Source organism: Vidua chalybeata, chromosome 2 (assembly GCF_026979565.1).
Source record: "Vidua chalybeata isolate OUT-0048 chromosome 2, bVidCha1 merged haplotype, whole genome shotgun sequence".
NCBI lineage: Eukaryota > Metazoa > Chordata > Aves > Passeriformes > Viduidae > Vidua > Vidua chalybeata.
In genome coordinates this window covers 56,484,944-56,511,491 of record NC_071531.1, presented here as the reverse complement: position 1 = coordinate 56,511,491, position 26,548 = coordinate 56,484,944, and the positions used below count along the sequence as shown (strand labels likewise).

At 34.5% G+C, this 26,548-nt stretch overlaps 1 protein-coding gene across 6 annotated transcripts in view; it reads right to left on the bottom strand.

Annotated features, from left to right (window-relative positions):
- The window catches only part of DIAPH3 (diaphanous related formin 3), a 202,227-nt gene that overhangs the window by 76,626 nt on the left and 99,053 nt on the right, over window positions 1–26,548 (bottom strand). For all 6 annotated transcript variants that reach the window (XM_053935714.1, XM_053935717.1, XM_053935715.1 and 3 more), the window contains 3 exons: window positions 20,359–20,598; window positions 17,569–17,698; window positions 8,415–8,539 (listed from right to left, as the gene is read on the bottom strand). In XM_053935714.1, the coding sequence (XP_053791689.1) occupies window positions 8,415–8,539; window positions 17,569–17,698; window positions 20,359–20,598 (495 nt within the window). The remainder of the gene's footprint in view (window positions 1–8,414; window positions 8,540–17,568; window positions 17,699–20,358; window positions 20,599–26,548) is intronic.

Below are 26,548 nucleotides of genomic sequence, written 5' to 3'. Positions count from 1 at the left end.
ATTTTTTCTTAATGAATCTCATACCATTGGCCTCAGTCCATTGTCCCAGGCTGCACAGATCCCTCTGCAGAGCCTTTTTATCTCCAGCAGATCAACATTCCCACCCAATTTGGTATTGTTAGCAAACTTGCTTGAGGGTGAACTCAATCCTGTAATGCAGATCATCAATAAAGATGTTGAAAAGGACTGGCCCCAATATTGAGCCCTGGGGAACTCCACTAGTGACCAGTACATATTAACATTTTACAGCTGGATGACTGTTTTCACTCTTCAGGTTTTTTGCAATGCACTCCTTTTTTACTTTTGTTTAGAAGCTGAATTTCATTTCAGTTGCACTGTTAAGTGTCCTTCTGGTTTGTCATGGTTGCTTTAAAAATAACAAGTAAGCAGTTTCTGGGTTTTTTTTTTTGTGATTTAGAATCCAGGCCAGAAATTCACACAATAATGATCTCAGATATGTGCAGGAAGGGAGAAATAATGCACTTCCACAATATTCTAATTAGTCACTAACGGCTACTAACTGATTATGTAAGTGCAGAACAGCCTCCCCTACGATAGTCTTGTGAAAAAGGACTAACTAAAGTCAAGATTCAACAATTTAAAAATATACATCTTCTATCACCCATCAACCACCTAATTTTGGATTTTCTCAACATGGCTCTTTTGCCAGTACAAGCTTCTTTTCATGCTTTTAGTAACTTCACAAGATGCAGCTTGTAAGCAGCTCCAGACTGCCTTGATGACTGGCTGGCAACAGCTCAAAGAGAACTGATACTGCCAGCCCTCTTTTCTTCTACATCAATTTGAATCTCCTTTACTCAGCTCCCAAGATGAGCATAGCACACAGGAAACTGATCTTTAGACTCGAGATTCTTAAAAAATTGTTCAGACTCTTAAAAAGCTATTGGTAGGAAACCAAAGAAAGTTGATGAGAGGTTTGTCTACAAATGCTGCCCAAGGACTATATAAAAAAGGATTCTGTGAAACAAGACATGACAACACAAAAGCTAAGACCATCAAAAGAAATGTCACCAGTTCACAAAAACACAAACAAACCAAAACAACAAAAAAGAAGTGAAACTAGAAAGAAAAAATAATTCAGACATCTGGTTTAATTTTGATCCTAAAATTTAGGATACTTATTATTTGTGATTCTTTGACTATTAACATATGTTATGAAAAATATAGTTTTTTGCAATTATGAGGGTGTTTATTTCCACAGAGTGAAGGGTAAAGGAAAATTAGATAAATTAGTTTTGCTGACTCTCTACATAAATGCCAGATACTAAACACTCCAGTATTTTTAGTTTTCTAGGAAGCAAAAACAAAAAAAAAGGGTTGAAATTATCAGTAAAATGTAGACTTCATCTTGTAAAGTACAAAATATTATCCTGAAAAGAAAACCTGGGGAGTGGGGAAAGTGAGAGAAAATTTCTCTGATATTCTTCAAGACACAGCTAAAATTACAGCTATCTTAATAGAGTCCATACAAGCTGGTTAATTTTATACCGTTGAAAATTGACTCCCCTTGAATATCTGATACATAATGTTAAACACAAACTACAGTATTCTGGCAAGATGCTTTGCTATCTAGTATTTCAATGCCAGACACGATGAATCCTGAGATTTTTATTTTCCATCTGATGCATTATGGGATACTGCTAAGCTCTTGGCATTCTACTGAGACTGTGATGCAATTTAGGTACTTTTAATAACTCCTCTTCCTTTTCACCTTAAATATGGCTTTTGTTAGCCAACTCTAGCTAAACTGGAAACAGCAGGTAATACTACTGAGTACGGCAATCCCAACTGTAATTATTATGAACAGGTTGATACATACACATTATCAACTACACAATTCATTGGTTTTGGATGAATGAAGACAGAAGTACACCTGAGCTGCAACACAGGTGGGAAGAAAACAAAATCAAATAGTTTGGTATTTGTTAATTTTTCTGAAGTGGCTTTACTTCATGGACTGCCTTTTTGGAATCGCTGGACTACAGATCATTCTGCTAATTAATGTCACAGGACAGCATTGCACAGCTGAAACAAGATCTGTGAAAGAATTTCTAACTGCTGTATGCTTGGTCTTGCATATTCTGGCAGCTCTTTTCACAGTGAATTGGTTGTCAAAGTTCATACTGATTTTAATACATTGTGTATATAAAATACAGTGCCTATAAAGTACTAATACAGCATATCAATCCAAGTAAAAGCAGCTGTTACCCTAAAAAAGATGATGAATAACATTAATCTCTACTTAAAGCTTCCTTAAAAGACACCAATATTGACTACTTGTATTTTAGCAGAATCTTCAAAAGAGAACTGAGACTGCCACTATACTAGATGACAACAGCCCCCACAAAACATGGCAAACCTTTTGAAGACTGATGCAAAAAGACTTTGCGGTCACTTCAAACCATTTCAACAAATTATTTTCTACTAAGAGCAAGCAGTGTGAATGTTGTAGGACTCTGCTAAGGATTTCTCACATTTTGGGAAAATAATTGCAATTGTCTGAAAAATACATGTCAGAGAGAATTCTTTTTATATACATATACCAAAGTTCAACAGAAAAATTCTGCATCTGAAAAAGATAGTTCAAGAAACACATAGAAATGTTTAGATTTTTAAATCAGTACCTTCTGAAGAGTACTTGTCAAATAATACCTTCTCTTTGATTCACTCCTACTTGTCTCTATGTTATAATACTAAACAAATTGGCAAGTATTTGTATCACACAAAGCTGCTGCATCCACTGTGTATGTATCATATATTACAAGTAAAACCAGTGCTAGCTATAATATATGCCTTAAGTCCAGACCAAATATTAAAAGAAGCATAGACTTAAATTAAATTTACATTGGTTGACAAAGCCCTATCTCATTACCTGTCCACACAGTTAACGTCTGTGCCCTCTACCAAAGAGCAACACACAATCTTTTTTCATCTGAAGAGCTCAGGTCCTGTAATCCACAAAGTCCTTAGGATACAAGGACATCTTACAGATTCAGTTTATGTTGTACAGGGGGAACTTCAAACTATGAGGTCAATTACGTAACCAACAGTTTGGAGGCAGCAAGACTCTTCCCTGCAGCTGAAATGGGCTTATTTTACCTCATTTGGTAGTGAAGGCTCTGACTTATTTAAGTGCTGTTGTTTCTTCCTCCCCTTTCTGTAATGTCAACAAATCAAACTAAATGGCAAAGGAACAGCTAATTGATCAAAAGAAAGGATTTTTTCCTAGCTGAAAAGCAGCAATCAGCCGATTGTCTCTCAAGTATTAGTTCCTAAGTTTCTGTAAAAGAATACTATCAACATCACTTTTATCAGTAAGCTCAAACTTTCTCAGCTGGTGCTTGGAAAATCAGAAGATGGGAGGTGTATTGATAAACAGCATGTTGACTAAATCACTTAATTAAACTTTTAACATGCAATTTAAATACTCTCCCTAAACCCACTAAATTTTTATTTTGAACATACAAGTGTATTTGTTCACTGTGTTTTTTATGGAACATTTCACTTGATGGACTTAATACATTAGATCTATATCAATTCAATATTCTTTGACTTCCCTAATTAAAGGAAACAGAAGAATTGAGATAATAACTATTTCTTTTCAGCTAGCATACACACGATGGCTCACAAATTAACACAATCTAATATACAGGAGAAATATTCATAATTACAGACTTTGTCAATAAAAGAGTGAACCAACTGTGCATGTCCCTGACTTCCTAAAGAAATAGGAATGCTAATCAGTTCATTAGGGGGCTTTGGTTTGTGATATTTAGCGACAGGATGTAATGGCCTGCTTGTCCATGGAGCTTAATTGTACTCAGGATGAAAAATTATTTTCTACAAAGCACTATCTATTCTTCTTTTTTAAGACTTCCTGCTGGCTTTTTTTTATGACCCACCTGCTTTTCAAGACATCATCACCATTTAGATTTCCTTGTCATAGGAACAGAAGTAAAGACAGGTCCTGGTTTCATCATGCTGTGCAGCATTATCTAACCTTTACATCAAACCTTTTCTGCTTCGTAATTTATTGAAGTTCCTATTTTCCTAAAAGTGAGCTGCTTTAATTAGTGTGTTCACAGATGACTAAAAACTGTATGCAACTATGCTGTTTAGAAATTGCTGTCTGACTGCTGGGTCAGGTAGTAGGTGAGGGTAAACTATTTCTGTTCATAATATTTACTACTCAAAATACTGTATTTGAATAGTCTAATACAATTAAATATGTAGTATGGCTATTGTAAAGACTTAAAGAGCACAGTTGCCTGTCTCAAACACTCCTTAGGCCACAGAAGGACGTTGACGCAAGATAAGAACAGAAGGGAGCGACAGGATGTTTCTAACCTGGCCGAGGGGAGGTCTGGGTAGCAAATTCTGATTAACGCATCCAGACAACAATTCCCACTGTGGAAATCTGTGTAAAGAAGCAACTGCAAATTCAAATATCACAAAGATCATCCCAAGTTATGGGATAGATGGGCAACTCTGACTACTGAAGATGCCCTTCCATAAATATGTTTCCTAGGGACTATAAATTAAGCCACTGTGACGAACACAAGATAAGATAAAGCTGGTACTATTGTTGGGTGTTATCTCAGACCTAGGGGAAGGTAACAAAGATGGGAAGAAGAATAGATCACTGATAATGGACACAAAGAATGCAGAATTTCTAGAAAGTCCAATTTCCAAGTCAAAGTCCATTTCCTTTTGACCAGGAAAGCCAACTCAGCAACTGTGCTGAAATCAGCTCCAGCTGGGTGCAAGGTAATTCTGGCAGGGGAAGATCACAACCCACTGAACCAAGAAACGCACCGACTCAAACAAAGAAAAAGACTGAGCACGGGACTAACAGCAAGAGAACTGTGTAGCCAATGATCATTAATTCATTTGTTTGCTAAAATGTATAAATAGTGAAAAGTTTTAACCACCTCAGGACACACCACAACCAGGAAGCCCAAGGTGAAGGAAGACTAACAGCAAGCCACTGGATCCAGGTGTGGGGACTATCTCCTGCTTTACATCCCCTTTTCCCCCTACCGACTCACATTTACTGTTAAATAAAATGTGTATTATTGACTTCAGCATATGGTCTCAGGTCACTAATCAGATTTTAACAGTTGGTTTTACCTGAACTGATTTATTCCAAGTAAGACCAAATATTTATTTTGCCAGTTTCTGACAGCAGTCAATACTCAATAATTAGGAAAAACAGGAGGAAACAAAACTTGGCAAATGTAGCATGATAATTCTGTTTCTAGCAATCTGTGTGTTAGTCATTCTTCTGAACTAAAGCTGCCTCTAGGCCACTGTTAGCCACCTATTTAGGCCTTATATGAAATTCATTCACATTTTCAGTTTAATTGTCTGTTGTCCGTGAAAACATTTCTGTTAGTGTGTTTTAACCTGCTGGACAGTATTTCACGTGGGATGAACCCATGGTTAATTAAAGACACAAAGAATATATTCCTCTCTTTCCTTCTGCATGGGACACAAAATTACAAGTATTTTTACTGTATTTTTTAAACTTTTTTGATTTTCCACCATCAGAGAATTACTCTGTATATCAGAGTATGTATTATACAGAGTATATACTCTGTGTATCAGTCTATAATCACTGAAGTTCACTTGCTGCTTTGTCAGCATCTGCCAGTATCTCCCTTTGATGTGAGGATTTTTTTCAAAGATACTAATTTTAAAAAAAAAGTAATCAAACTACTTTTTAATCTAAGAAATTTCTTTCCTTCTAAGTCTTTGTGAAAATGTTGAAACATGGATAGAAGTTCAGTTATGTTCTATTGACTTCTTACCTTTATCTGCATGCTGCAACAGGCCTGCAATGGATGGTTTCTCTTTACAAAACACACAATTCTCTGCCATCACATTTTAGCTCCACCTAATACATGTTCATTTCGTATTTAGTCTTCATCAGTTTTCTTGGTAGCAAAGCTTGACTTGAAGATCTTCCTTGTAGCCCGTCTAAAAAACTTATGGGCTTCTTTTCAGCTTTGACATAGTCTAGTGAAAGGTGTTCCTGCCTATAGCAGAGGGGTTGAAGCCAGATGATCCTTGAGATTCCTTCCAACCCAAATTATTCTATGATTCCTCAATTGCATGATTCCTTTGTGCCTCCAGCTATCTTAGTTAATGTAAGAGTCTATAGTCCATTAAATTTATATTTGAGTTAATTTTGCATATTTCAAGTGTTTTGTGACCACTGTTTACTCCTGGGGATTTATTGCTATGTATTTTATATTAAGAAAAAGAATTCTACTGATTCCTTCATTTAACATCATCCTTCCAATTCAAACATTACACAGTAGGATCAACTGAAATTCTCTCTAAAGAAAACTGACGCAAAGAACAAATTTAACTTTATGGCTATGACTTATCTTCTTAACAGACATTGATAATCCACATCTTCTCTAGCAGGATTAGAGCTTTTGAGATGCCTGAAAAAGACGAATTGTAGGTCCTCCTTTGCATTTTCTAAGATTATCACTATCTTTTTAAGCAATCAGTAAACTGCTCTAATGGTCTTCATATATGGGGATGGACTTTCAATCCCAGAAAAAGTTTATGCTACTTATGGACAAGGTCTGCCTACCTACTCTGTCTTAAATACAATTTATAACTTTTTATCATGGTATTCCACTCACTTCTGCCAGGAAGTTTCATAAATGCCCAAGAAGTCAGTAACACAAAGGGAAATGAGGCATCCTACATAATAATTTTTGAATATTAGATGTTTGGTATTAGCATATAATGGATATAAATTACATTTTTATTTATCCACTTTTCTCTTGATTTTTCTTCTTAGATTTTTGGAAGGATTCACTCATTCTCAACTGAATTTTTATAATTTAGTTCTTATATTTTTTTATAACTACATATCCAAGGAAAGCTGTATACTATCTGTTCCTTCAAAATCTAGTCATTAGAAAAAAAATGCAAAAAGTTAGAGGGTATTTGAAGACCCTGCATCATGGCTATTTCAGATTAGATGATTGTTGTAGGTCCCTTCCAACTGAAATAGTCTATTATATTCTAACAGATAAAAAAGGGCCTGTCCTTTTTCATAGTTTAGATTTTTTAACAAGTGCTTCCCATTCCTAATTTCCTAGACTACATATAATTTTCCAAACAAAACACAGACTTTGTGAGTCCTAGCAATATTCTCCAAAAGCTCTCATGGACATATTTTCCTCTAAATTCCTGGCAATATTTTATCTCTTGCCTTCAGGACCCATCTCCTAGTTCTCCTATTAAGCTGTCAGTTTCTTCAGGATCAAACTTATGTTTCATATTGTAGAGACACCATGCTGGGGGGTTGCAATGTATTTCCTAAAAACACATTGAGCTGGGAAAAAACGGCATCTCATTAAACAGAACAAACTCAACAACAAAATACCCAACTTACAAAAAATTAGTAACGACACTGCAAGGTAAAGATAACCCACAGAAGCCACAGAAGGCCTGAAGTTAAGTTGCAAACACTTGGGTTGCAGTGCATCTAACAAAGACAGAACTGGCCCTCATACAGGAAGAACCAGTACATCCACCTGGCCTCAGGGTCATTTGCCATGGCTTGTGTAATAGGATGAGATGAATCAAGAGGACTGTGTCCCAAATCCTCCAGTCTTTGTACATAACAAAGCAGTCTCCCAGCTAGGTAACAACTTAACCATGCCTGCAGAACAAATTTCAACCTGTCTGCTCATATTTCTGCTTCCATATTAGTCTTGGTGCCAAGCATATATGGCCAACATTTGCTGGAGAGGTTTAAGTGAAAGAATGACATTTTTTCCAGTTTAATTATTTATCTTGATGTCACAAGGTGTTCTTATGAAAGAGAGGCAGTAAAGTTGGCTGCCTGATTTGAAATAAATAGTGAGAGAAAGAATTTTGGCAAAAATAACACCAGAAAACAGTTTTCATAGGCTATGAATCTCATTTCTGAAATAACAGAAATTTTCTGGTTCTGTGGTTCCATGCACAAAAACATTCACAATGATAATGTATACACTAGAAAACAAAGAGACACAGGGTGACAGACATATTTGTCTAATAGATTCTGACATAAAAAAATGCCATGTAACACTACAGTGCTTAAGATTCCTATTATAACTTCTCTTTACTAGTTAAGAAACTTATATACAGTATAAAAGCCGACAGTAAGCATTTTTCCTCATCCATTCCACTTCAGAGGAATCCTTTAATTGGACTGTACATGTATTTAGTTTTTGAGAGGAAACACAAGTCATATTTTTCAAAAATACATGCTACAAACTAGACAGAAGTTATGCAAAGAAATTTAAAATTTAAAGCAATGCAGTAAAATTACTTAGGGATTTTTTATTTGTTTTGTTTTTTAAGAGTGCCTCAAAGGATATTGACATTTTTGCTACAAACTTATCGTGCTTATCTTCAGGAACTGGAAAAGTCTGCAAATCCTTCTCAAGCTGTTGAAGTTGCCTCTCCATATGCTTGAGGCTCTTCTCCAGGTTTTCTGCTGAGACTAAAATACAGAACATTCATTCTGTTAACACACTAAACAAAAACCATTGTTTCCCAAATGCAAGAGTTAAAACCTTACCCAAGTCAGCATGCTACATTGTTAATTCTGCAATAAAATCACACTGAACAAATTACAATGTAAAATGAGGATGTCACTCTACAATGTTCAGCTCTCCTCTCTTTTGCAGATTCTTTATTCTCACTAGATGTATGCTGTTTGAATGTTGTATTTACATCTGTTTTTATGCCCAATGTTTTGCATTGCAATTAACGCTCTGTTTTAGTGAAAGTGAGATATACATATGCCAGTCTTTCTCTTGTGATTAACCAAAGGACAAGTTTTCAAGATATTCTAAGAACCACAAAGCTTTTCTCCATCTTATTCTGTTAAAACAGAAAATACAAACATTTTTATGAACGATCATGAAGAAAATAAGATTCCCAAACACAGAAAATTGGGCTATTAAACATCTATGCATAAAAACCAAACCTCAGTCCTGTAGCTTAAAAGCACTATGTATGGTAAAAAACACAACAGAATTTGTTGGAGCAAAAGTGCCAGCCAAGCATTTGAGAAGGTACAACAGAGCAACACAGGGACTTAGGAAAAAGAAAGGAGTGGAGCTAAAGCATCAGGGATTCATAGAAGGATGAAAAAAAAGCAAAAATTTTCTTTGCCAGGAAAAGAGAGATACAACTTTCATCCATTTGAAGCAATGCACGTAAAGTTGAATGCTTGATCTGTAAATAGTTGATTGAAATATCAAGATGACCAGAGTAATTTTAGGATACTTAGAACGTATTCTTTCTTAGATCTATATTATCACTACAGATGTTTCTTAGATCTATATTATCTAAATATTATCGGTTAAAACTAATTTTCGATTATTTATGAAATCAACATTTATTTAAGTTCGATAGGAGCAATACATAAAGAGGTAAGAACGCACAATGAATTCTAGTCTAACGACTTTTTTTTCTTTTTAATTATTTATTTCATTCATAATATACTGTATACATCTGTAAAGGTATCGTTTCCTTCATCTTACCATACAATCTGTAGTAGATCCCTAATTTCATCCACCAAATAGTTATGTGAGAGAAAACATAAAATACATAGAATAAACATATCCTTCCCTGATACAAGCCTGACAGAGTCCCCAAATGACCACAGTAAGATGCTGCATAGCAACTACAATCCCATTCATAGCAGAAAGGTTACGACAACTATAAAATGATCCACGGCAATGTGATAAATTGTTTTATAATCATCATTTTAAAAAGCCTCTGGTTACTCAAAAAAATAGTTTCTCAATTGTATGTTAGACTTGCACATTTTGACTCAGCAATTGGTAAACCAAAATCATCACCAGTTAGGTCAGTTGGCTTCAGTAGTTAAAAAAATGCTTTGTTTGGGGAGCATAGCTAAAATTAGAAGCTGACAATGTTGACTAAGACGTGTTTCAGTCTTCACTGGCCTCAGAAACAAACCTGATTTTAACAGAAAGTCATACTTCTGCTGTTGTGAGAAGCATCTGAGGGTTAGGCACACACCATTTTGTGTCATTGATGCTAGGAAATACAGAAAACAACAACTTGTGTGTAGTCTAACTATTGATTGGACTCTTCACAAGACCGTTTATCTTGCATAAAGAGTTCCTAGTATAAATTAATGTGACATATACATATTGTACATATAGTATATAATGTCAAAATTATGAGAGCTGGCAAGGAACACTGATTTAAAAACAATACAAAAGCCCAACCCACCAAAAAATCTTCTACACCAATTGCAGGCAGCAGCTGAGTAACAGCTACACTCTTTTACCCAGATGAGAAACCCAGCAAAATAACTCAGTGCCTAGAGCTGATTAACAGGTTCTATACCAGAGATTTTCAAGCTCTTGCTTCCAGCAAAGCCTGTTTTTCACTCTAGTACTTCAGGGTTTTTTTTAACATTGAACATTTACATATTTGATCAAGAATCTTTATCTGTGTTTTGTCATGAAGAGGTTTTTTCTCCTCTGTCATGATCTTAGGTTATTCTTGAACTTAAGATTTCAGTATGCCTTGGATTTCAGCAGTGTATAACTATTAGATATATTTTCCTTTAAGACTATATTTCTGACGATAGCCTCAAATAAAGGCTAGTTCACAATATGCTGCTATTAAGTTTGGTACTATTGTCTTTGCAGCTTTAAATTTAGTGAAAACAGATAAAAAAAATCAAACCTCTAAATATAACCAGCTCTTCCAAAAAAAACATAATATAAAATAATTGCCAACCTTTTCTTGTGTGCCTCTGAAAGACATGGTATAAAATCTGAAGGGACACAGAAGAATGGCAGAAAAAAAAAATCCTTAACTTTAACCCCTAATCCTGGAAGAATTCAGGAAAAAACCCAAGCCAAACTGAAGTACACAACTCATAAGCTAGTTAAAAAATAAAGTCAAACCCTGAGGTTCTTAATGTCAGTGAGCCCACAAAGCAAAGCTGTTTGCTGAATACAATGCATGTGTGCCTAAACAATCTCCTACTTACACCTGCTCATACCGCCTAAGCTCTCACAGCCTTCTTCCAGAATGGCTCCTGCTATTTTTATAAGAAATAATTAGATTTCCCATCATCTGTTTTTTATGGTTAAAACAACTTCGTTCTTAGGGCTTCTGAATCTGGTTTTCTAATATCACAATTATTCCTGAAGCCCCTTCACCTGCTTCTGTTTTCAAATATTTCTGCACAGAGTTTCAGGTGATGACTCACCAGCCCTTTAAGTTTTGCATTACAATTTCTCCAGTTATTCTGGGAATACCTTATCTGATTAATTTACAATAAAATATACTTTTTTTCTTGACCAAAGCCCTTATTACAGTTTTCACTCCCATCTCTCCCATCCCCAGATCATTATTTTTGCCTAAAAATAAAACAATATTTAACTAGCTTTGAAACTATACCTGTTTTATCTTAAATACAAAAATAATTCTCCAAAGTGAAGCAATACTTGCATGTTGTCTCATTTTTATTGCTGCAAACCTCTTGCTACTTTTTGCATCAGTCAATATTTCAGACATCTTATATGCCCACACTCTATGACAATTTGCTTGGATGTTGCCATCTCCTAATCTTGATTTCATCCTCTTGTCTACAGGTATTTTTCTTCCCTTGTGCTATTATGGCCCCTTTATTCTGAGAGAGTGACAGTGACAAACTGACCTCTAGCCTGATACAAAAAATTATATCATATTATTTAAAAATATTCTAGAAATATATTATTGGTTTTGCCATGTGAAAATTACACTGAACTGATTGAGTTTAGTGAATAATTCTCTAAAATTGTCATCATATTATAAATGCAGCATTTAAAAGTAAGGTTAAATGACAAAAGACAGCAAAAAAAGCCCAATAACCTACAAGAAAAAACTCATCCATATTTTCAGGTGGAATTAGAGCACTAACAAAGAAAAATTGCAGAAGAAAACTATTGAGTGCTTCTGTAAGCACCAGTAAAGGTCTGAAATATCCATTAACAGTAGCATAAGATCTATTTGGATATACTCAGTGTCACATGGCACTGAAAATATAAAAATTATGGGGTTTTTTCTCCCAAAATAATGATTTCCCTTGTCTCTACAGCCATTTTATGGCTTTCTTGCCTTTTCTCTCCCCTTTCTTCTTTGTGTGTGTGTGCCTAAGGTGCATACAATATTCCTTTTGAGAACTTTTTTCCCCCAAAGCTTTGACAATGCCACTGGCTCTTTAGCACTCAGCTTTCCCTTCTGTAGCCAGAGCAGATGTTAGTTTCATACAGGAAAAAAAATCACCTAAGTAGGATTTTTGTCTCTTATTTTGAATTCAAATAGGAGCACACTAATGTAGTGTAACTGGTAAACAATGTGGAAGCATTTTTGTACCCAGTACACCAGTACTATCATCAGTAGTATTAGGTCTCCAGTCTTACAGCAACTATGCCCTATACTACCTCCACAAGAACCCTGGCCTGCTGGACTTGTTATAACTTCAAGAGCCTCCTGGGAGAAATGCAGTCTGACACCATATCTCTTTTTATAATGTATAGTGTAAGCTCAGAAATTGTTAATATGGGAAACAGCTGAAAACAGAAACACCTGAATGACAATTCACTGATTGTCAGTTATTCATCCCTGAGCTGCTACTGAAAGAAAGAAGCAGTTGCTAAAGCAAGAAGAAAAAAATGGCCAAGCAACAGGATACGGCACCAGCCCTGAGCACAGAGATCAAGGTCCCCCACTGTTGCACAGCACACAGTAATATAGTACAGTGGTGGACCAGGATCTGTCAGGAGACAAAACCATCTTATAAAAGAAGAAATTAAATTCAGAGGAGGGAGCAGAAAGAAGACCCTTGCATCAGTTGCAGCTTCCCTTGCTGAAGACTTCTTGAGCCTCACCACCTGCCTCCTTGAAGACCACAAAGTGCTGAGCTGACTGCAGCATGTTGTATACTTGCAGATAATTTAGGGTATGATTGTTAATAACTAACTGTTTTGAGTATGCAGTGAGAGTGGTTAATAATGATTCCAAATGAACTATTAGCATGGAATGGCCATGAATATCAGTCCAGCAGGGTTAAAAATATGAGTTTTAAAGTGGCCACATTTATCAGTTTTCTACCCAATATTGTCACTCTAAGATCTCACTCCTTGAGGTATATAGGTAGCAAGATACACAAGTCTACATGTACATCTAAATGCAATTTCAGCACCTTCCTACTCATTAAAATTAAGCTTTCTCACCTTCAAGGGTCTATACATCTGCACAATGCATTCAGGTTTTTTTTTAATTGCATTTTCCACCATTTTAAGGTTCCTCTTGCAATTGATTTATGTGTAATCCATTTGATATTTTTTGTATTTCAGCAGATATCCACATTTTTCCCCTAGTGAGTATAGAACCCTGACGGCCTGAAAACAAGAGCCTGTGAATTTGCAGCTCAAATCAAAACCCAAGCAATGCATAGCATAAGTATATTATTTAATAGTACTGAGAAAATTGTCATTCCCATAGAAATTCTCTAATAAGAAAAACACCCTTTCCTTATGACATATAGAATTCTTATGACATATATATTACTATTTTTCTCTCATGCTGCCCTAACGTCTTTAAGTTTTATAGGTGGGGGTGTCCTATTTTTCATTAATATAGTTTAAACTTCACATTTTCAATTTGGTTCCTAGATTTTTTACTTTTGAAGTGAAATTAATTATCTATAAAAAAAAAAAACACATGAAGTTTCAAAAAGGAGAAAATGGATACGTTACTTGTAAAGCTGTGATGAGTTAATGTCTTTTAGATAAAGGAAAATCTGCAGCTTTATAGAGTTAGTACAATTTGAAAGACTCAATACACAGTCCTCTCTCACACCTGTAAGGTCTGTGTAAATTAGAGTCAATCAAGTAAAACAGCAGCCTGAATAAATACAATACAAACCTTTATAATAACATTAAAAAAAATTAGTAAATTGTACTGGATTACCAAAATATTTCTTGTCTACAATACTAACAGAAAATCAGGGAAGTAATTATGTTTAAAAGAAAGGACAGCTTTAATTATATGAATCTTCAGGAACTGTCATATCTGTAAGCTCATTAGCTGCAATGAAAGTTCCTCCTGCTGATCTAAGAGCACTTAGAAAACGGATTTGTTACACTTAAAAGTAAAAAGGTATCTTTAATTCATGTACTGTAACAGTGAATTAAATCTACTTCTAGTATTACAAAAGTAAAAACTAAAACTTTAGCATACAATGGAAAGAAATCAAAACCACAAATTAAATACCTTAAATACCCTGAAGCAAACTTCAATTGCACAGGTCATATGTCCCTTACTGTTTGCCTCTCAAAATTAGATTTTAAAAAATATTTTTCCTGCAACAATTAATTTACATACTGTGAATATTCAATCATTTATAAAATACTATAAAATACATTAGCTTCACCATTAACTTGGTGCAGTCAGTTGACACTGCTCTTGAAGTCTTACAAGCTATTTTAACAACTCACTGCATGATCACTGGACAACGTTTAATGAAATTAATGAAGCATGAATGTTTCTTCTGGAAAGTATAAAAAGAAAATGAGTTTCTAAACATTGTAATGTTCTAATGTTCACCATTTTGAATAAGAAATACTTGAAAGAGAAGTTTTAAGAATGAGCAAGTATAAAACAAAAAAATCCAAGGCATGTTACAAATAGGCTGGCTGATATGACAGTCACGTCAAGGAAGAATTCTAAAATAAAGCATCCTTTAAGAAACTTGTTTTGAGAAACTTGTAGGAGAATCAACAATTACTTGAAGATGATAAAGCCAAAACTAACAAGTGCACAATAGAGTTCCATTTTTATATATAAATACATATGTTCAACTTCAAGTTTTCTGTTAATATTGCTTAAATGGCATTTACACATCTCTCTACCACATTAATTTTGATTTATAATTTTAAAAACTTATAATAATAAATACTGAAAATAATACTTTTATGCCAGATAAAGAATGTGAAATCATTGTATCTGAAGACATGAATATGCAGACAGGTAATAAAACCAGCTCAATAAAAACCAGCTTGCAACAAAGGCATAGGAGAATAGAATATTCTTATCCAACTTAATTGATTTATTTTTTGAAAGTATTAATAACAATTACTTCAGAAAACAAAGTTCAGTAAAACCATGAAGGGAATTTAATTCCACCACCTGTACAAGACCCTAACCTTTGCCAGGACAAAAGCTATACAAAAGCTAGGATTTAAAAACAAGTACTGGAACAAAATACTATCTCTGGTTCAGGGAAATACTGAACAATATATTAATATGATAGAAAAGCAGGAAAGAGTGATGTTGTCTCTTCACCCAACAACTTTGAGGAACAAAGCAGCATATGTGTGACTAGAACCTTTCTATTGGATGACAGGAAAAACCCAGGCTGACTTCCTCCCTTCTGTGCTATCAGCAGCCTCTAACCCTTAGATGTAACATTTGGATCCTGTGGTTTTCCAGATTAACTGGAAGTGTAAATTGCCTCCCAGAAATGCAAATCAGGATGGATTATTTCTACTAAACCCTAAATTACAATATCTTAGAATGGAGGAAATCCTCTAAGCCCTCAGTACCAAAGCTCTGTTCTACCACAACAAGCATTTTTTTTCCTGGAATACACATATTTGACTATATAAAGATTTTTGATTACTTCCCCTCTATCACTGTTCCTAGTAGCCATAATGATAACTTGAAATATCTGCTGTAATATCTGCCATGATTTTCCAGCTCTATTGGTCAGCTTGTTAGTCTTCATCAGCATATCAGTAGTACATGAGACCATTACAGTGGATGTGACTGAACAGATACATAGACTTTATAACTGACCTTCTGCTAAGCTCAAGCAAAAATAGCGACTTCATTAAAAATTTACTGTACAAAAGTCGGTGCATATTAAATCAACTTGCTTCATAAAAATGTACTTTTGTAAAAGTATTAAAAGGTTTAAAAAAACTCCATGAGCTACAGTTTCTGTGATCTGCTGGGTTTTCCAAAATTCCAGTGCAGCAGGAGTATTTCAAAAACAGAATGGAATTTTGCAGGTAGAGAAAAAAGTATTAACAAATACACTGATACCCTAATCTGTTAAAGATATACTAAGACTTTGTCTTTTTCATACAGTAAACTGAAATGCAAAATGCATCTCAGAATACACTGTAGTAAATTCAATATATAAACTTGAAAACATGATCACTGATTTCCATCCTACCTCATACTGAGTGAGATCAAAGACTCAACTAGTCATTACCAGATACCTAGAACAGAACAAAAAGCCTGGACTAATTGATAATTTTACTGGCTACTCTCTGAATGGTCAGTGATCTAGATCTCAGAATTTTTCCAGAAAACAGTCAGTGTCAAATAAGACAACTGTCTACACTGAAAATACTGCCTTCTGTTAAGGGAAAACTCAAGCACAATACATACAGTAACATATTAGTGATGAAAAAAAAATCAGTTACTAGTTAACACTGAAAATAATGCCAAACACACCAAATTAATATACAGCAGAAACTGTTTCTATTACCAGTATAAACAGTTAGGTAAAGGGCTTGAAGCATTTGACAGATAATTAAAAATAATTGAACTTTTCCAGGGTTATAATACACCAAGTAAAACTGGAAATTTTAAGAAGCAGAAAGTGAACTCTGTGTAAGTGACCACTATCTCAAGTCCTCTATCAGAGGCAGATTTTGCAAAGTTGTAATTTGTGGCAGGAGACTGACTAAGGTATGAGAATGACACTCTACAAAGCATTATAGATAAACTGTGATGTTTTCCAAACTGACATAAACTAAAATTTTTTTAACTGAGCCCATCCAATCACCTTTTTCCTGCTAGAGAAGGACAGTGCTAAGGTACCATCAATTTCTACCTCTATGCCTTGTCTGTTTAACTTACTTAAACTGATAAAATGTGGAAAAGGCACTTTTAATTAAGAAATTAATTTCAAAAAACTCTGCTGGTGCTTATACAGAGATTCTACATTGCATGATGAAGCTACAAATTTTTCCAGACTTCCAGTGTTACTGTTGAATGAAAAAGATACATGTAGGGAAGACAAAACTGTTCCATGTTTTGAAAAAAATAAAATAAAGTGATGCCATGACAGCCTTTCTACATGTCTGAATTAGAAGATAGTGAGTGATACACTTACTGCATAAAAGAACGAAGACTGGAATTAAGATCTGGCAACAGAAAATAACTTTTAAAAGAAATCCAGTATGGAAAATGGTTATAGAAAATATGTTAGAGGAAATGTAACGGCAAGTCCTGTAGTAAATATTAAAGGACCAAACAGTACATATCTTCAAGACCATTTGCAGCAGCTTAAATTAGTGATCTGTGATACTGACTATTAATATCTATTTTTTAATATTGTTAGTAAAAAATAAGCATCATCTTATACACAAGACACTGCAATGTGTCAAAATCAAAACTTTAGTTAGTCACACAAACCTTTACTAGCTTTATCCAAATGCTGAAAATCCTCAACAAAATTCAGAACATCCTGATAGCTTTCTTCACACACTTCTACAAGAAAATGAAGCAATGTTGTTTTCTGGTCTGCTGACTTTGTGTCCTTCAGCTGGGCAGGGGGAAAAAAGAAATGTAAAAACACTGAGAAAAATTTTATTTCTGGCCATTTTAATAATTGATATATATTAGTAATTATCCTTCTAAGAAAGGAAAGAGCAAACTATTAGAGTAGTACATTTTTTTTTAAAGATAGCAATGGGCTGTTTCATTTTCCCCCCTTGCTAAAAATCCCTAGAAAGGTTGCACTAAGTATTTTTTTGTTTCACACAATTTTTGTGTTCAGTATTCAAAAACAGTACACATATTTCTTTTAAAAATACAATTATTTCAACAATATAGGGATATTTACAAAACTGTAAATAAGCACATGAAAGTGCAAAAAAGAAAAGTTGAAGTTAAATCAGCAAAATCTAACTATACACAATGCACATATCCACTGACTACATTATTTCCTTTTAATGTATGAAATTAACTCTAGCCTAAAAATATTTATGCAGTGGAAGCCACACAACCTCAACATGCACAAGTTCCTGTTTTCAATTCTCAATGCAGTAAATAAGAGTTCATAGGTCTTATTGTTTAAAAATGCTGACTTAAAGAATTCTTAAGCATAAAGCTTTCTATCTGGACTCTTTATACATACAAAATTATTTTCAAGCATGGCCACTTTAAAACATGCACCTGCTTGTGTAAATACACTAACAACTGACAACTGACAAACACTTCTGTTGTAGTCTTTCAAAAGAGATCTTCTTTTAAATCAAAGACATTTTTATAAATAGAAATTACATCACATATGAAAGTGTTTATTCACTACTTAAGAACTATTTCTGCATAAAAAAATTTAGCAGGAAAAGTATACAAGCATGTAGGCACAAAATAAACAGGAGTAAAAGAGAGCTGCCACAATTACACAAAGACTGAATATCACGGCACCAAGTCCTTAACACAGTACTGATTTTTCATAATTAACTCTAAAAAGTCTGTTTATTTCCAAAGATCAAAATGCTACAATGCTGAGATATACTCTCCCAGAGCATGCATGCTGTCCTTCAGAAAAGTGGATTAATAACACAGTTTTCCAAATAAACAGGAAATGGATCACATGTATACCAAAACCCAAAAATATATTCTAGGAACCTCACTGTATGCAATATTATAAAATATGTTACTTCTGTTGTACTGGGAACCTCAGTGAAAGATGTCTCAATAACACCACAAAAAATTTCTACAGTGTGACACTGTGGTACATTTAATACACTGTGACACAAAACAATAGTTAGCCATAAATATGCACCTGTGTTATAAACATGCATATAATTTTAATACATCAGTAATTAATGAACAATTGAGTATTAGCATATAAATATTGTATCTCTCTTCTGAGATTACTCATGGCTGCTCTCTGATGCAGAAGAACTAATACAGTCATTCCTTCCATACTTTCATTATCTATATACATCAATTCCCTCTCCTATATCTAGTATTCCATGGTTATCTTCAAAATCTTCATATTCTAGATCTTAATACATTATTTCTCCAAGCTAAATTCTGACTTTTGATCCTGCACTGCAAAGTGCTTATATCAATTACCTTGACATTCTTTTCATAAATATATTTTCTGTCTTGTGCATTAAAAAACCAGAGAATATAAACAGACCTAGGACAGATTCTTGTAAAATCATACTTAAATGCTCTGAATTGGATAAAGAACCTTTAGTATCTTCCTTCTGAATATGTTCCTCAACAACTTGTATTTTTAAATCAATCACTTCATCTACAATGTATTAACTCTAGGTGGATGACTCATCCTTAATGCTTACTTTAGATGAGGGAAAGAATATAACTTATTTTTTATGAATATTTATGTCATAGGTATCGCGTTCAACACTCAGTGAAAGAATTCTTCTGAAATCTGGCAGAATAAGGGTGATTAGTTTCATGAATGTAGAAGTTAACATATTGTGTTTTCTCTTGTGCAAAAGGATAAAGAAACAGAAAGACGAAGAGTACATATAAAGTTTCAAATAAGTCCTTCTTTGTAAGAACTATATGTGCACTCTGAAGATTGTTCAGTAACCTGCAGAGAGCACAGGAAAAAAGCAAAAACAACACTAAATATGGGAAAGGTAATTAGCATTAGAATGGATTATAAATGAACACCCAGAAAAGTATAGACACATTCTTGTATATACCTTATACAAAAGTTGAAATTGTGAAAATTTAAGAAAAATCAGAAGCAAGAAACTGATGAAAATGAGCAACATAAGAGGAGAATCACATAAGGAGTAAATTCATGTCCAAAGAAAAACATAACTGTATTAAAACATACTAAAATGTGATAGATGTCTTAGAAGTGCTCAGACATGTTAAAATTACAAAACTGCTATGATCACAGTGATCAAGTCCTTACATAACCTTATTTAGTTTGGGTTTTTTACTATTCCCTCAAAATAGAATCACTTAAAAGTGATTAAATGCAAATCAGTTTTAAGATGACTATTCATGGATTAGCTGTACTGTTGAAACTATCAACTAATGCCAATAATAAGGAAAAAAAATAGTAAGCAAATAATTAACTGCTGGAAAAACATCAAAACCAGAGTATTTATGCAGCATAATAAAACAAATAAAAACAAAAACAAAAACAAAACAAACAAAAAAAAAAAAAGTGAATGTAATACTCAACATGGACATTTTGAAACTCACTTTACATAGCGAGCTGAGATTATATCCAAAGGTCTGTGCATTCCGAGAACCTGCATTCATGTAGTTTCCCATTAACAATACTAGTTCCAGTAACTTGCTAAAGCTTTTGCTCTTCTTTATCTCTTCACAGGCAGCACTGACAGCCATGATGTCAGGTTTGATGTTGTTCACCTGCTCCTCAAACTGAAGCTTAAAAAGAATAGCACTGAGCCGTGGCCGTAGTCTTTTCACGTTGCTCATCTGATTGAAAAGAAAAATAGAAGATTTCCTTTAAAATTCATGGTACACTTTGGCACTGTACAAATGCATACACTCTGAAATGATTTATTGGTGTGACAGGCTTGAAGAAGCAATATATCTGCTATAACTGATAGCAAATGAATGAATGAATGAATGAGAGACACTTGGGTAAGCAACTGAAATCCCATCTTATGGTTAATAGGAACTGCTCCCATCCTTTCCAAACAACTAGTATGTGTAAGCAATAAAAGATAAAGTGTCATCATATATCACATCTGTCAACTCATATACCAAATCCTATAAAACTAATCCAAGTTTATGACCCAGTAGTTGCAAAGCAATGAAAGTAGTTCACAAATTTTGTATAACTCTGGATATACCAAAACAAGACAAATCTCATTTTCTGGTGCACATATTTGAAAGCTGATGTCAATAAGAGCCTATGATAAAGTTGCAGGAAATTAACAGTTTTGAAAAAATCTTTGAAACACTTAATATAGCATACACTAATATATACCAATATTCATACCCCCTGCACTCCTGTATACTACCCTAATACTGTTCATTAGGTGCAGCTGAATGCTTCCAGGAAAACAGCTTCTGCAGATCATATACAAAAGACTTGTCTTTTTCTATGGCTTACTGATCGTGTATTTTCAACAGAAATTTTGACCTTATATACTAGGTAACTGAATTCTCACTCCAGACATACTTTGCACATTGTTTTCTACATCCACACAAGGAACACTAAAAATTATTCAATGAGTTGCTTATCTTATTTTTCCCTATCCCTGTTTTCTCATCATTTTCATGAATTCCATAGGATCTCCTTCCTTATACCTGTCTTCTTCCTTCTCAAGGCAAGGTTCAACACAATAATTTCTTTACAATTCCCAGAATTCTAAACTAAGTTTTTACTATTTTTTTTTCTTAATAACGAACACATTGTTTCCAGCTATCAGTATTTCTAAATGCAAGAAAGAAGTGCAATAATATTGGCACTTCTCCTACAAAGCAGCAGGCTTCATATAATGGCCTTAAACTTTTGCCTTTAAATTGGACATATTCCCCTCCAAACCACAGTGATACCTTAAGGGTTTTACAGAATATTTCTCAACACAGATCTAGTCTACCAATGTGAAAATTCCTCTGACAATGCAGCATTCATAAGTCATATGGCACTGATTATCCACAGAGACTCAGTGTAAAGGATAATGGTGACACCGTCCATTTTCAGTGTAAAGTGAAACTGAAGGCTGTCTCATCCAAAGGGTTTGATATAGAAGCAGAAGAGGATGGAATTTACAATCTATTTTATTGGTTTTACTGTGACCGTAGAAGAAAATAAAATCAGGTAGAGTTAACATTTTATGTCACTAGGCCATTTCAGAAATGTCTGCAGCCACACTATGATGTCTCATTGAAGTAAACACACCATTTTGCATTTTAGTTCAGGTGAAAAATCTTGATGTAAAATAAGAAATCATTTCCACTAACTGTACTTTGGTTTTCATCATAGAGCAGAGCACATAATCAGGATGTCTTTCAAATTAAACTAGGTTGAAAATCAACTGTTGTTTCAGTTGACTGACTGCCTCCAGCCTGTTCGTCAAGTAAAGCACTTAAAATGTACACTTAAAACACTTAAAGTGTACTTAAAATGTACTCTTTGAACATTATTAGCTCAGTACCAACAGTAGGCAGATATTCTGTTCTTATACTACATGAAATAGCATCCAACAAGTGTGGTAAAATTCTTACTTAAGAAAGGATAAATAAGGATAATGGCACTTGAATCTGAACAGGGTATTTCACAGCAAAATAGAAACAGAGATATCTAAATTCCACATGAAATTAACACAGTACTCTAACAACTTTATACCTAATGTAAGAATAACTACATAAAAGAATGTTAAGGTAGTGGACAGAGGCAAGTGTCATAAATTCATTCTCCAAGCTCTGTCAGGAAGAATCACTATTAACTCTTTTTCCTCAATTATCTTACTAAATTTGTATATGTACTACTACTTCTCAGCATCTTGAGAACATGTTTTTAGTTTTAAGTTTTGTCCTAAAGTTAGCCAGAAAAAAATTGAGACTAGACTAAGAAAAAATCCCCACAATATTCTATTCAAATTATCTAGATTTTTAGTATTTAATACCCTACTCAGGGTGCAAGAGAGATGATCATTAATATTAAACCATAGAAACTAAAAAAATGCAGTGTAAGTTGCATTGATTTTAAATGATATTGAACTCAAGATACTACTGAATCACCAGAAGATGCATCATTTGTTGGCTCTTGGCTTTTCAGACAGGCAGATCCTTGAAACTGTAATAATCACACACTTTAGACCACAAAGATGTGTTGCACAAACATGAGCATGCACATCTGCATAAAAAGTGCAAAGTTTTCATCAGAACCACTTGAACTACAAGAAATTCAGATGTCCAGTATGTAAGTATGTAATTCTTAAAGATGAATGCAGAAATATGTAATCTTAAAAATTAGAAACAGGAACACATGCCAGAAACACAACAGAAATGCCACTGGGATTGCTATGAATGCTATTACTAGTATTATTGTTGTTGAAAATGCTCTGAAATCCGTGCACAATGCATGTTGTTGGTATTATTCCTTTACCTGTTTGCTAAGTCAATAATTGAGAAGAGCTCCCTTAGTAACATATAGCTTTTTTTGTGACATGTAGTTCACAGTTATATTTAAAATTCAACCCATACACCCTACCACAAGAGGTGCTAAATTTAAGTGCTGCAATGCTGACCATCTTATGTTAACACCCTGTATTTTTTTATAATCAGCATATAAGAACATAAGTTTAAGTCAGTCTTGATAGTGGAATTCTGAAAACAAATAATCCAAATAACTAAAACAGGAAGTTGAATTAGAAACCTATACATGTCAGAGAACTCAGTGTACAGGCAATGAATTGTACTACTTTTTAAGTAATAGTCCACAAGAGTCTCACTACAAGCAAGTCCACATGGGAACTGACTCATGAGTTGAGCTACCCAGTAGCAGCTCTCGGAGATCTCACATCCAACAGCAAAGACAGGTTTTTTTTTCTCAAATACAGCATAAATCACAAGGCAACTACAAGAATCTGCAATCTGATATATGTGTACTCTCACTATCTTTTCTGTTGATGTCAAGTAAAGCATCTCAGAAGTTCCACTGACACTGCATTTTGATCACATTCCTGTCACAAGCTCATAGAAAAAAACACTGCAAGTGCTTCAGTTTCATACCTTCTTTAAAAGGAGCAACGGTGCTGAGACTGTCAGACCACCTGAAAATGTTCTCATCCAAAAAGTAAAATAACAGTTACAGCCAAGCTGACTAAAGAGAGCACCATTCCCTGTGGATAATGTATGGCTTTCACCTCTGCAGCATCAGTGAACTCCTAAGAGTGCAGAGGTAAAAATTGAGAATTCCTGATACTTATCTTTAAATCCAGGCACTTGAAAAGCAGGAAAAAATCAAATAGGAAAGGACTGATACCTTAACAGATATTTTATCATGTTTAAAGAAGATAAAAGAACATACTGATCAATTTGAAAAGGACGGCCAAAATGCCTAAATCTTAGTGAAAACCAGCAGATGATTTCCAGTGAAAAAGATTTCCAGAATCTTCTGGAAAGATCAAATATTATTTCATAGTATGGGAAGTCAATTCACAATAAAAACCAGTATTTTTGTTGAAATGTTTTTATGTATATGTGGAAATAGTACCTCTTCACCTTTGACATATTCTTTTTCCCCAAGGAAATTATAATAAAGTCAAGAACTGCCAACATAAAATTAAAATTACTTAAGAGAAATTGAGTACATATATATATATATATATATATACATATATATATATATGTGTGTGTGTGTGTGTATACATGCAAACAATTGAACTAATGACGTTTCAGCCCTATTAGCAGTGATGGAGAGCATGGCCTGTTACTCTGCTTCTCCAGCCTGAACTATAAACAGCTTGAACTACTAAGTTTCTTGCAAATCCAATATTTTCCTAAAGGATATTCAGAGCAGAATAGAAGGCAGTATATTGTAAGCGACACAGGGACAACACCTATCAATTACCTCCTAGCTGTACACAGGCAGCCTTCTCTTGTCTTGTGGATGACAGTGCACGGATTCACAGCACAGAAAATCCCTGGTACTCTTTTGGATTGCATTATGTTCAACAAAGATGGCCCAGCAAGGTCAGTGAGCATATCTCAGAATTGCCAATGGGGGCTACAACACAGCTGTCAAAATAAGCTCTGCTTACAGTCTTCGTGCTGAAATTCACAGGAAGATAAGTTCTGTGAAAAGAAAGTGGTCTTTTTCTTTTATCTGATCCAAAAAATACAATTAGATGTACTGACATATTGATCAGTATGAAATGCAGACAGCTTTTGTTTCTCCAAGTTGAAACCAGACAATGATATTTTCCTAAAAAGGAATCTTCCAAGAGGGAAGGGTCCAAATTTCCCAAATTCTCCTATTTTTAGCCAGCCTAACAGATGTCTGAAAGCCTATTTTCATTAAAAAAACACATATGGAGCAGATGCTACTACACTGAAAAGGTTTCCTTGTGGGAAGCCAAGTCAAGAGTTTAATATAGGTAAAAATCCTCTGTAAAACCTCTAATCCATACAGGTAGCAAAAATTAACACCAGAATTAAAAAAATTAACATCAGAAGTCAAGGGCAGATGTCATTGAGGAATTTAAAATAAAATATTTTAGTATTAAACCAAATGGAGTAAATCAGATGTAAAATTAAATCAGATGCAACTGTATTCCAGATCAAACAACCTGATTTGAAAATAAATGTCTCATTTTCTGTCTGGCTACTACTAGGAATCCACCTCCTAATGAAAAGTCTACTATAAGGAATATCCCAAAACAGAGGTAATAAAGACACAAGATCAAGGTCTGGATGAGAATGTCTCAAAATCATGACAGCAAGTTTAGCACTTCCCATCAGGTTGAACCATCACAACAATTCCCACATAAAAGTGGAATTTGATGTTACATAACTAGCAGCTGATTCTGATGTCTTTGATGTGACAGACATGACCCATTACAAAAAATTTCAGGCCTCCAACCATTCCTATCTGGTATCATCTTCTCTACTGACCCAACAAGGTGTGTACCAGTTAATTTCCTAAGAAGGAAGATATGTGTCTATGATCATGACAGTATTGCTAAGGAAAAAACACTCCACTGTAGAGATTCTGTAGCCCTGTCAATAGCAAATTCAGTAATGACTGTGTAATTTTTTTCCATATGGTTATTTGGTGTATTTGGAACCACAGTTAATCTGTGGCAAAAACAGTCTGACATGTCACATAAGTAACTACTGCAGAAGACAGTTTGCATGACTTGGAGAAAGTTCCTCAGTTCTTGGAGCTCAGCACTTGGAGCTCCACTGATCTCTAATGTCTGAAGCTGGAAAAGTGAAATATCTGCATATTAACTTCAGGCTCTAGGGATTTAATAAGTACTGATCAGCCTCAAGGTTCTTTCAGTATAGCTGCCCCACACTAGCCAGTCATTTGGATACCTAACTCAATTTAGGTGGCTAAATTCCAAGAAATCCTTGAATTTGCTAAGTCAAAACAGCAGGATCATGGTCCTTACTCAACACAGAAGTGTCTTCCTTATGATGTGTAAAGCATGACATGAATATTAGAGGGTTGCTTACATTAGTAGTGAAGAAAAACATCAAATCAGATCCAGGACAGGCTTTTGACAGAATGTGCAAAGTGAATGGCTGAAAGCAAAAGATGGGGATCCTTCAGAGAAATAACATTTCTGCTTTTAAGGTATAGCAAAATCTGCCAAGAATAAAACTGAGATAGTCTGTGTGTGGGCTAGAACAAATAATAAGCACCCACTTAGCCATCTGAATTAATATCAGGCAGTAAGACAAA